This window comes from Solanum stenotomum, chromosome 9 (genome assembly GCF_019186545.1).
Source record: "Solanum stenotomum isolate F172 chromosome 9, ASM1918654v1, whole genome shotgun sequence".
Taxonomy (NCBI): domain Eukaryota; kingdom Viridiplantae; phylum Streptophyta; class Magnoliopsida; order Solanales; family Solanaceae; genus Solanum; species Solanum stenotomum.
This window is the reverse complement of record NC_064290.1, coordinates 47431-58981: the sequence shown is the minus strand read 5'-3', so window position 1 is coordinate 58981 and position 11551 is coordinate 47431. Positions and strand designations below refer to the sequence as shown.

Below are 11551 nucleotides of genomic sequence, written 5' to 3'. Positions count from 1 at the left end.
TTTTTTTTTTTTTGGTTTGATTTGGTTTGTCGGTTCGGTTTGACTTGTACACCCCTACCTTCAACTTTCCGTTTTGAATTAGGGACTTCAACTGGTAGTGTCCAGTGAGCATTATTGTGATACGCTACTGGAAAACTGGGCCTGAAAGTTCGTTTGTCCTTGTTAGAATGAGTTAGAGCCCTTAAATGGGTTGTTAGTTTCCTTATATGAACATGCGCAATCCTCCTTCATGAGCTAGTTTTGGGGTTAAGTTAAGCCTAAGGATCATATTTTCACATGGTGTCAGAACTAGGTTCGACCTTAATTCAACTTTTCTATTTCCTTTCCAGAAATACAAGATAATCGAATTCTGAGGATTTGGAACTTGAAAGGTTTCTCAACGTTCTTGAAATATATAATCATATTCATGCTTTATTGTAAAAGGTTCACTTTCAAATTTTAGTAAATAAAGTGAAGTCATTTGATATAGTCAAAATATAGATGCTGGAAATAGTGTTAGAAGTTACCAAATGTTTGGAAAATGATATCACGCGGCAAATATTAAGTGTGATGCCTAACCACTCAGCAAAGATTGGAAATAGAGACTTTGTATCTTTTTCTCATTCAACTGTTCACAACAAGAAGGTCATATCCCAAAATATAATTTTCTAAGAACTTCAGATTTTGTAACAAAGATATGATTGCAGAGCAGAGAGTGTATCTTCCTATCCTTCTCTTCATTTGTCTCCACTCCTTTTCATCCCGGTTTGCTTTCTCGCAACCTTGGTGGGACTATAATGTCAATTTTTTGAATTCTACTACTGGACTTTCCAATTCTTGGATCAATATGCCTTATGTTAGAGTTTACAATACCTCCGAGCCTTCTGAAATGATGCCTATTATTCGGAGCAGAAAGGATAGCCCTCAGTTTCTCTTTGCCTTCTATTGCCCCCTTCTAACTAACAGTACCACAGAATGCCTTCTTGGTATCCTTTTGTATCACAACAGACCCGACGGGGTTTCAAGTGCTCCCCAGTTAGTTTGGTCTGCTAACAGGAACCATCCAGTGAAAGTTAATGCAACGTTGCAACTAGGCCAAAACGGCAACTTGGTCTTGACAGACTCTGATGGCACTCTTGTTTGGTCCACTAATACTACTGGAAAATCTGTTTCTGGCTTAAACATGATAGAAATGGGAAATCTTGTGCTCTTTGATAAGAGAAAGCAAGCAATTTGGCAGTCTTTTGATCATCCAATAGATTGTTTGCTTCCGGGGCAGAAGTTGGTTTCGGGGCGGAAGCTGATAGCAAGCATTTCAGGTTCCAATCAGTCCTTTTCTTTTACTGTTCTTAATGGAACCCTGGTGTCTTCCATAGATACCAACCCACCTCAGTATTATATCGCTTCAAGTCGGGATGATGCTCAAAATAGTCCTCTTTATGATTTTGACGGTCGAACCTTTACTGCTCTACAAGACCCTGATACATCCCAATTCATAAAGCTTGGGCCTGATGGACATTTATGGTTATACCAGTTGGATGCATATGATTGGAAACATTTAGATGAGGTCATGAATTCATACCTAGGGAACTATGGATACCCAATGGTGTGTGGAAGATATAGCATTTGTACAAATGATGGGCAATGTAATTGTCCGGTAGAAGGAAACTTCTTCAGGCCAATAAATAGGAACCCGGATCTCGGATGTTCACAGCTAACATCTATTTCTTGCAACTCTTCACATTATCATAGTCTTATAGAGCTCAGCGACACCACATATTTTGCATTTGAGATCAACTTTTATGCAAGTTCAAACATGTGGTTTGAGGGAACAAAGATAGAAGATTGCAAAGCGGCCTGTTTGAGTAACTGTTCCTGCAAAGCTGCTGTTTGGTCTAAAACTCTAAGAAAAAACTGCTTATTACTGAATGAAGTATTCTCTCTTAAGGACAACTGGTCTGGTAGTGACAAGACAAAAGTTTTTCTGAAGGTGCAGAATTTCGCAAAGGCTCAGTATCAGCCGCCAATCGTTTCTCAAAGAAAGCAATCAAGACCTCTGAAAGTGATTGTAGCATCTGCTCTTGCTGCTTTAGTGGGAATGATTTTAAGTATTAGTGCATGGTTTGTTCTTTTCAAAAAGAGGACACTGTCTGTCAAGGCTAGGGATCTTCTGGATTTAGCACCAATCTTACCGGGAATCCTAACTCGATTCTCTTACAATGAGTTGAAAATAATTACACAAGATTTCAGCAGAAAGCTCGGGGAAGGAGGATTTGGCTCAGTATATGAAGGAACACTGAGTAATGGCAACAAAATAGCTGTGAAGCGTCTGAATGGTTTAGGTCTAGTAAAGGATTCATTCTTAACAGAAGTAAAGATAGTTGGTAGCATTCACCATGTCAATTTGGTAAAACTCGTCGGTTTTTGTACTGAAAAAGATCACCGGGTTCTGATCTATGAGTACATGGTAAATGGATCATTGGATAGATGGATTTCTCATGAAAATCAAGAAAATGGGCTTACATGGCTTATGAGGCAAAGGATAATAGCGGATATTGCAAAAGGATTAGCTTATCTTCATGATGAATGCAGCCATTGTTGGGTATGTAGCAAGAGTTAATGGGAAATTGAGGGAAGATGAAAGAGGAACTTGGAAAAAGTTGGGAACTTAAAGAGTTGAGAACTTGAAAAGTCCACTTATGCTTTATTGAAAAGACATTTGTCCCTCATCGGTGGTGGAAAGAAAAATAGGAGAGTTTAAATATAGAAACACTCCTATTAATTGTTAAAAGGGTTGGAAAGAGGGACCCCCCTCGCGCCGCCGTCGTCGTCGCTCGCTCGGCTTCGGCGAGAGATTATTTTTTGGACAAAGTTTGTTTTAATTATTTTAGTTAATTAATTATTTAATTAATTAAATTAAATTAAATGGCCAACGTTTTAATTAGTTAATTAACCGATTCAATTAATTAGTTAATTAACCCGACCCGACTCGGATCCACGCGCGACCCGTTTTATTTAAATCTTTCCCGTTTTATTTAAATTTCCCGCAGTGACTGTTCTGAAAGGTTGCAACTTTCAGAAACAGCCATGACCATTTGAAAGGTTGCAAACTTTCATGAATGGTCGTGTGGATTCTGAAAGGATTGCAACCTTTCGGAACCAGTTCCTCTTGCCTATAAATACATTGATTCTTCAGATTTATTCCTTACGAATTTTTTTGATTTTCTTCTTTTTCTTCTGCACAAAATTTCTTTGTGTATTTTACTGCTGTTGAGTGGTTCGCTGACACCAGAGTTTTGGGTATCAATACACTGGTGATTGAGATCATTCTATCCTGGGAGGACATATTCCAAATCAAACCTCGGATACTAGAGGGGAATAATTTCCTTAAGGGGACACTGTGAATTCAGTGGGCTTGATCTTTTTCTGATTTTGTTTTTCCAGATTGTGGTACGTTTTTTTTTTACAGATTTTAGTTTTGTCAATTAATTTCTGTTCATCTATTCTTACTGGTTTATTAAACTTTGGTTACTTCGTGTTTCTGCAAAGTTTATTGAAATCAGTAATTCTGATTTTTTATACACAGATTGATAACAATCTTAAGGAAATTATTTTATACTTTTTAATCTGTGTTTCTGGTGGAGAGAAAAACCTTCGTGGTTTTATACTCCTGTTAAGTTTGCAACTTAAGTTATTGCTTACTGAGTCATTTGTATCAATTTCTGTTTGTTACAGATTCTGAAATGGCTAATGACAATGTTACGGTGGCTGTTGCTGCACCAACCCGAACTGTTGTACCACCAGCAGAGAAACCGGGAAAATTCTCTGGTGTGAATTTCAAAGGATGGCAGCAACGGGTATTTTTCTGGCTTACCACTCTTGGTCTGCAGAAATTTACCAATGAAGTAACTCCAGTGCCTTCTGCTGAAATGCCAGACAGAGAAAAATTCATGATTATTGAAGCATGGAAACAGGCAGACTTCCTATGTAAGGGCTACATTTTGAGTGCGTTAGAGGATGACTTATATAATGTCTATAGTGCAATGACAACTTCGAAAGAATTGTGGGATGCACTTGAGAAGAAATATAAGACAGAAGATGCATGCTTGAAAAAGTTTGTGGTCGCAAAGTTTTTAGACTATAAAATGTCAGATAGTAAAACTGTTGGATCACAAGTGCAGGAACTTCAACTTATTTTCCATGATCTGATTGCTGAAGATATGGTAGTAAATGAAGCGTTTCAAGTGGCTGCAATGATCGAGAAGTTACCTCCTTCGTGGAATGACTTCAAGAATTATTTAAAGCACAAACGTAAGGAAATGAAGCTTGAAGATCTTGTGATTCGGCTCAAGATTGAGGAAGATAACAAAACCGCCGAAAAGAAGTCTCGTAAGAGTTCGACAGTAATTGGAGTTAATATTGTTGAAGAAGCTCCTACAAAAGACAAGAAGAGAAAGAAGTCCAACGGACAGAAGTCAGAACAGGCCAAGAAAAAGTTCAAGGGCAACTGTTACAATTGTGGTAAGGCTGGTCACAAGTCTTCTGACTGTCGTGCTCCAAGAAAGGACAAAGACAAAGACAAAGGCAAAGGCAAAAGCCAAGCAAACATCGTGGAAGAGATGGAAGATGCAGATGACCTGTGTGCAATGATCTCAGAGTGCAACTTAGTTGGAAATCCCAAGGAGTGGTTTCTCGACTCAGGTGCCACTCGACATATTTGCTCTGCGAAAGAAGCCTTTGCAACATACACTCCTGCTGAGGTTGATGAAGATTTGTTCATGGGAAACACAGCAACAGCAAGGATTGCAGGAACTGGGAAAGTAATGTTGAAGATGACATCCGGCAAGGTGTTGACTCTGAACAACGTTCTGCACGTTCCTACTATTAGGAAGAATTTAGTTTCTGCTGCACTGCTCGTTAAAAACGGGTTCAAGTGTGTCCTAGTTAGTGACAAAGCTGTAATAAGTAAGAATGAGATGTTCTTAGGAAAAGGCTACCTCACTGAGGGCCTCTTCAAACTGAATGTAATGGTTGTTGACAGTATTAATAAGAATTCTGCTTCTGTTTACTTATTGGAGTCAAATGATTTATGGCATGCCCGTTTGGGACATGTAAATTACAAAGCCTTGCGGAAATTGGTTACTTTAGAAGTATTGCCTGATTTTAAATGCGATAAATCGAAATGCGAAATTTGTGTGGAAAGTAAGTTTGTTAAACATCCTTATAAGTCTGTTGAAAGAAATTCAAAACCTTTAGACTTAATTCACACAGATATATGTGATATGAAGTCGACACCATCTCGTGGTGGGAAAAAGTATTTTATAACTTTTATTGACGATTGCACTCGATTTTGTTATGTATACTTGCTTAATAGTAAGGATGAAGCAATTGATGCATTTAAGCAATACAAAAATGAAGTGGAAAATCAATTGAATCTAAAGATAAAAATGATTCGAAGTGATAGGGGTGGAGAATACGAATCTCCTTTTGCTGAGATATGTTTGGAATATGGTATTATACATCAAACTACTGCACCCTATACACCGCAGTCAAATGGATTGGCTGAACGGAAGAACAGAACATTAAAGGAAATGATGAATGCCTTAATAATCAGTTCTGGTTCACCAAGAAATCTATGGGGAGAAGCCATCCTTACGGCTAACAAGATACTCAATAGGGTACCCCGTAGCAAAACGCAATCAATTCCATATGAGTTATGGAAAGGAAGGAAACCCAACTTGAAATATTTCAAAGTGTGGGGGTGTCTTGCCAAGGTAGAAGTTCCTTTACCTAAGAGGGTGAAAATTGGACCCAAAACAGTGGATTGTGTATTTATTGGATATGCTGTGAACAGTAAGGCCTGCCGGTTTTTGGTTCACAAATCTGATAATCCTGAAATTCATGTGAATACAGTAATTGAGTCAGATAACGCTGAGTTCTTTGAACACATTTATCCGTATAAAACTGAATGTGAGTCGACAAGTGAAAGATCTAAACGACCACGGGAAGAATCAAAGGAAAATGCACAACCTAATGAAGATCCTAGGCGTAGTACTCGCCAACGGAAATCCACTTCTTTCGGACCAGATTTTGTGGCATTTTTGCTTGAAAATGAGCCTCCAACATTTAAAGCAGCTATGTCGTCATCTGAGTCAATCTATTGGAAAGAAGCTGTCAATAGTGAGATCGAATCAATTTTAAGTAATCATACTTGGGAATTGGCTGATCTTCCTCCAGGAAATAAACCTTTAGGATCAAAGTGGATCTTTAAAAGGAAAATGAAAGCCGATGGGACTATTGACAAATATAAGGCTAGACTTGTAGTCAAAGGATATAGACAAAAGGAAGGTCTGGACTACTTTGATACATACTCTCCAGTAACAAGGATAACATCAATTAGAATGTTAATAGCACTAGCGGCAGTGCATGATCTTAAAATCCACCAAATGGATGTAAAGACAGCCTTCTTAAATGGAGAGTTGGAGGAAGAAATTTACATGGAACAACCTGAAGGGTTTGTGGTTCCTGGTAAAGAAGAGAAAGTGTGCAGACTTGTGAAGTCGCTTTATGGACTCAAGCAAGCACCCAAACAATGGCATGCTAAATTTGATCAAACAATGTTGACAAATGGATTCAAGATTAACGAATGTGATAAGTGTGTTTACATTAAAAACGTTCCGAATCATGAAGTCATTGTTTGTTTGTATGTTGATGACATGTTAATAATGAGTAAAGATATTGACAATATAAATGCTACTAAGCGCATGCTGTCCAGCAAGTTCGATATGAAGGACTTAGGAGTTGCTGATTTGATCTTAGGGATCAGGATTCTCAAAACTCCTCAGGGACTAGCATTATCTCAATCTCATTATATTGAAAAAGTATTGGATAAGTTCAAGTACTTGAATTTCAATGTTGTCAAAACTCCAATTGATTTAAGCTTTACCTTTCAAAAGAATGTAGGCGAAAGTGACTCTCAAGTGGAATATGCCAGAGTGTTGGGAAGTTTGATGTATATTATGAATTGTACGCAACCAGATATAGCATGTGCTATTAGCAAACTGAGTCGGTTCACTAGTAATCCGAATCAAACTCACTGGATGGCAATGAAACGTGTGTTGGGTTATTTAAAGCATACACAACACTATGCTTTGCATTATAATAAATATCCTGCCGTTATTGAAGGATATAGTGATGCAAATTGGATCACCGGGTCAAATGAAGTAAAATCCACAAGTGGTTATGTGTTTACACTTGGTGGAGGAGCAGTCTCTTGGAAATCATCCAAACAGACATGTATCGCTCGCTCTACAATGGAATCTGAATTCATTGCCTTAGATAAGGCCGGTGAAGAAGCTGAATGGCTCCGGAATTTCTTAGAGGATATTCCATTCTGGCCCAAACCTGTGGGACCTATTTGCATACATTGTGATAGTCAAGCAGCAATAGGTAGGGCAGGGAGCGTTATGTACAACGGGAAGTCTCGTCATATACGACGGAGACATAATACCGTAAGACAACTCCTCTCTAGTGGAATTATCACAGTTGACTATGTGAAGTCAAGCGATAATGTGTCAGATCCACTAACGAAAGGCCTAGTGAGAGAGGCAGTTGAAAGATCATCTAAGGGAATGGGTTTACGGCTTAGGACAAGTCAGCATGGCGGTAACTCTATCTAGCAGACTGGAGATCCCAAGAGCTAGATTCAAGGAGAAAAACAAAGTTGTGACTGACGGTTCGACATTGTCAATCAACTCAATCCATTCTCATGATGAAGACAATGTTCAGGAACAAGGTTAAGACTTTAAGGCTTGTTAATGAGTTAATATAGCTTAAAGTTTTTAATGATTTGCTAAGTTTGGCAGATTTGACCAAATAGTGTATCTACGAGATGACACGGTTAGAAATCACCTATGTGAGTGTGAAGTGTAAGCCGCTTCAAAGAGAATTTTATGTCAAAAGCCTATTCTCTATACACTCATGAAACCAGGAGGTGTTCATGGCTGAAACGAACACAACCGTAAGAACCATAAATGGTAAAGGGTTAATTGTGTGACATATGGTTGTCTAGGTATACACCAAAGCTCGACGGTTCAAAGATATCGCATCTACCGATTGACCGAGTATATCCGACATATGTTCACTACGGAAAGTCCAAGGGGAAACCTACTTATCCAGATGCAATTGATTCTTGCTTGTAAAGTACACACTCGTCCGTGCATTCCTTATGTTATAACCATTCCCCATTAATGTGGGGGATTGTTGGGTATGTAGCAAGAGTTAATGGGAAATTGAGGGAAGATGAAAGAGGAACTTGGAAAAAGTTGGGAACTTGAAGAGTTGAGAACTTGAAAAGTCCTCTTATGCTTTATTGAAAAGACATTTGTCCCTCATCGGTGGTGGAAAGAAAAATAGGAGAGTTTAAATATAGAAACACTCCTATTAATTGTTAAAAGGGTTGGAAAGAGGGACCCCCCTCGCGCCGTCGTCGTCGTCGCTCGCTCGGCTCGGCTTTGGCTTCGGCTTTGGATTTGGATTTGGATTTGGAAAAATGATCGATCGAGAGATTATTTTTTGGACAAAGTTTGTTTTAATTATTTTAGTTAATTAATTATTTAATTAATTAAATTAAATTAAATGGCCAACGTTTTAATTAGTTAATTAACCGATTCAATTAATTAGTTAATTAACCCGACCCGACTCGGATCCACGCGCGATCCGTTTTATTTAAATCTTTCCCGTTTTATTTAAATTTCCCGCAGTGACTGTTCTGAAAGGTTGCAACTTTCAGAAACAGCCATGACCATTTGAAAGGTTGCAAACTTTCATGAATGGTTGTGTGGATTCTGAAAGGATTGCAACCTTTCGGAACCAGTTCCTCTTGCCTATAAATACATTGATTCTTCAGATTTATTCCTTACGAATTTTTCTGATTTCTTCTTCTTCTTCTGCACAAAATTTCTTCGTGTATTTTACTGCTGTTGAGTGGTTCGCTGACACCAGAGTTTTGGGTATCAATACACTGGTGATTGAGATCATTCTATCCTGGGAGGACATATTCCAAATCAAACCTCGGATACTAGAGGGGAATAATTTCCTTAAGGGGACACTGTGCATTCAGTGGGCTTGATCTTTTTCTGATTTTGTTTTTCCAGATTGTGGTACGCTTTTTTTTTTACAGATTTTAGTTTTGTCAATTAATTTCTGCTCATTTATTCTTACTGGTTTATTAAACTTTGGTTACTTCGTGTTTCTGCAAAGTTTATTGAAATCAGTAATTCTGATTTTTTATACACAGATTGATAACAGCCATAAGATAATTCATTTGGACATCAAACCACACAACATCCTCTTAGATCAAAATTTCAATGCTAAGATATCTGATTTTGGGTTGTCGAAACTAATTGAGAAAGACAAAAGCAAAGTTGTGACTAGAATGAGAGGAACACCAGGGTATTTAGCTCCTGAATGGTTGAGGTCGGTGATCACTGAGAAAGTAGACGTGTATGCCTTTGGAATTGTGCTCTTGGAAGTTCTTTGTGGGCGAAAGAATTTGGATTGGTCGCAGGCTGATGAAGATAATGTCCATTTGCTTAGTGTTTTTAAGAGAAAAGTAGAACAAGAGCAGCTCATGGATATGGTTGACAAAAACAACGAGGATATGCAGCTCCACAGAGAAGAAGTGACCGAAATGATGTGCCTCGCCGCATGGTGTCTACAAGGCGATTTCAACAAGAGGCCGTCCATGTCAGTGGTAGTTAAGGTGCTGGAAGGTTTAGTGCCTGTTGAAACCAACTTGGATTTCAATTTCACAAACCTAACTGAGGTTGGGGCGCGCAACCAACTGATGGAAGTCCCTATCAGTTCAATACTGCCTTCAGTTCTATCTGGACCAAGGTAAACAATATGCTTGAAAACTATGGCAATTCTAGTGTAACTTCATAAATGTAATATTCAGTAACTTGCATTAGTTTTTCGAGCTTCATGTACGATCTTGTAATATTTACTTCTTTTTCTTTAAAAATTCTTCTATTTTTAATACTTTTTAAAGGCGTGACACTATGCAATAACAATTGTTAAAGAATCAAGTTGAGTTTGAAAGTCCTAGTGGATTGTAACTTACAAATAGGCAAAATGGTTCCATCAGTGGAAAGATAGAGCCTGGCCCCGTAACTTTTTCACCACATAAAGAAGTCAGAATTTGTTGGAAATATCTAGGCGGGCCCTTGATAATATCATAGGGCCCAAAGAGGAGGCCGCTCTAATATGTCATCGAACTATCATAAATGACTCAACCGTGCCACTGGTTAAAGGTTGTGCATATTTATGTTGCAGTTGTGACACATTTGGACCATTAGTGCTATTTATCACTAACTAGTCCACATATTCGGTTTTAAAATACTGTGTTGTCTAATTAAACAATCTACTTCATTTTATCTGTCCCAATTATTTTTGACTCATCCCGATTAGGGATTTTGAATTTTACTGCTGGTCCCATTCAGTAGAAGACTTGACCTGAACCTGAATGAGGAGGAAAGTGTATTCTGTGGCGGTATGTAGACTTGACCTGAACCTTGATGAGGAGGAAAGTGCCCAACAATTACAAATTAATTGTTACAAGAACAGAAAATAATACTTGGAAAATTAATAGACTTTTGTAAATGCCCGGTACAACTAAATCTAGTATTTTTAAATATATGTGTAAAAATTTGGTACTGTTAAAAGAACTAGTCCTAGACACATGTAACGCACATGTGTACCGTGCTAAGTTGTGTGGAGTTGTTATAATGATATATATATATACTCAACATATATGCTGCCGGTGTATCTCATGCTATTAGTACAAGAACTTTGAAAATATTATTATTATTATTATTACAATTGTGAGAGGTTAATACATATTAAATATTGTAATTATAGATTACATAAAAAGTCAGTTACGAATACAAATATTTATTAGATAAAACTTATTGAAAATGTCAATTACTCGTGTTGGTAGATATAATGGCGAGTGGAGTACTCTTTATTTTGGGATAAATGTGTCACGCCCCGAGCTACCCCCGAGACGCAGACACAGGACCTAGGACCACAAGTGATCTCAAGCTAACCCTGCTGGCATGATCATGAGCATACTAAATATAATCTGAATAATAGAAATTGTGCGGAAGCTAAATCATAAATAAAATGAAAAGATGGGGACTACCCATATACTATAACTGAGATATATGATAACTGATGAGTTTAATGCAAAAAAGATATTAACTTAATACTAAGCTGAATCTAACTATGTCTGAAATAAGCCTCTAAACTGACTAGAAATGTTGGGACATGCCCCAACTAGGTCTAGCAAAACTGAAACTTAAAGACTAAAAGCGATAAAGATAAACATGTCACTAGTCCTCGAAGAATGAGGACTCACCACTGATGCTGCTGAACTGAAGATCGAGAACCGATCTAAGCGTGATCTGGATACTGAAAACCTGAACCTACATCACGAGAAGATGTAGCGCACGTATGTGTCAGTACTTGAAAGGTACTGAGCATGCATGATAGAGTAAAGCTGAAATAACAT

The 11551-nt window shown here is 38.0% G+C and overlaps 2 protein-coding genes across 2 annotated transcripts in view; one reads left to right on the top strand and one right to left on the bottom strand.

Annotated features, from left to right (window-relative positions):
* LOC125875611 (G-type lectin S-receptor-like serine/threonine-protein kinase SD2-5) overlaps positions 1 to 11551 on the bottom strand; it is a 22294-nt gene that overhangs the window by 4993 nt on the left and 5750 nt on the right. The window lies entirely within an intron of this gene.
* LOC125875639 (G-type lectin S-receptor-like serine/threonine-protein kinase SD2-5) lies at positions 586 to 10043 on the top strand. Its single transcript, XM_049556640.1, has 2 exons — positions 586 to 2581; positions 9278 to 10043. Exons 1-2 carry the CDS (start codon positions 677 to 679, stop codon positions 9878 to 9880), a joined length of 2508 nt encoding a protein of 835 aa, XP_049412597.1. The 5' UTR covers positions 586 to 676; the 3' UTR covers positions 9881 to 10043.

Excerpts from the sequence above, each read along its gene's own strand:
- LOC125875639 (XM_049556640.1), top strand. The coding sequence starts at position 677 with ATGATTGCAGAGCAGAGAGTGTATCTTCCTATCCTTCTCTTCATTTGT. Across the intron at positions 2,582-9,277 it reads ATGAATGCAGCCATTGTTGG|ATTGATAACAGCCATAAGAT; the intron begins GTATGTAGCAAG and ends TTTTATACACAG.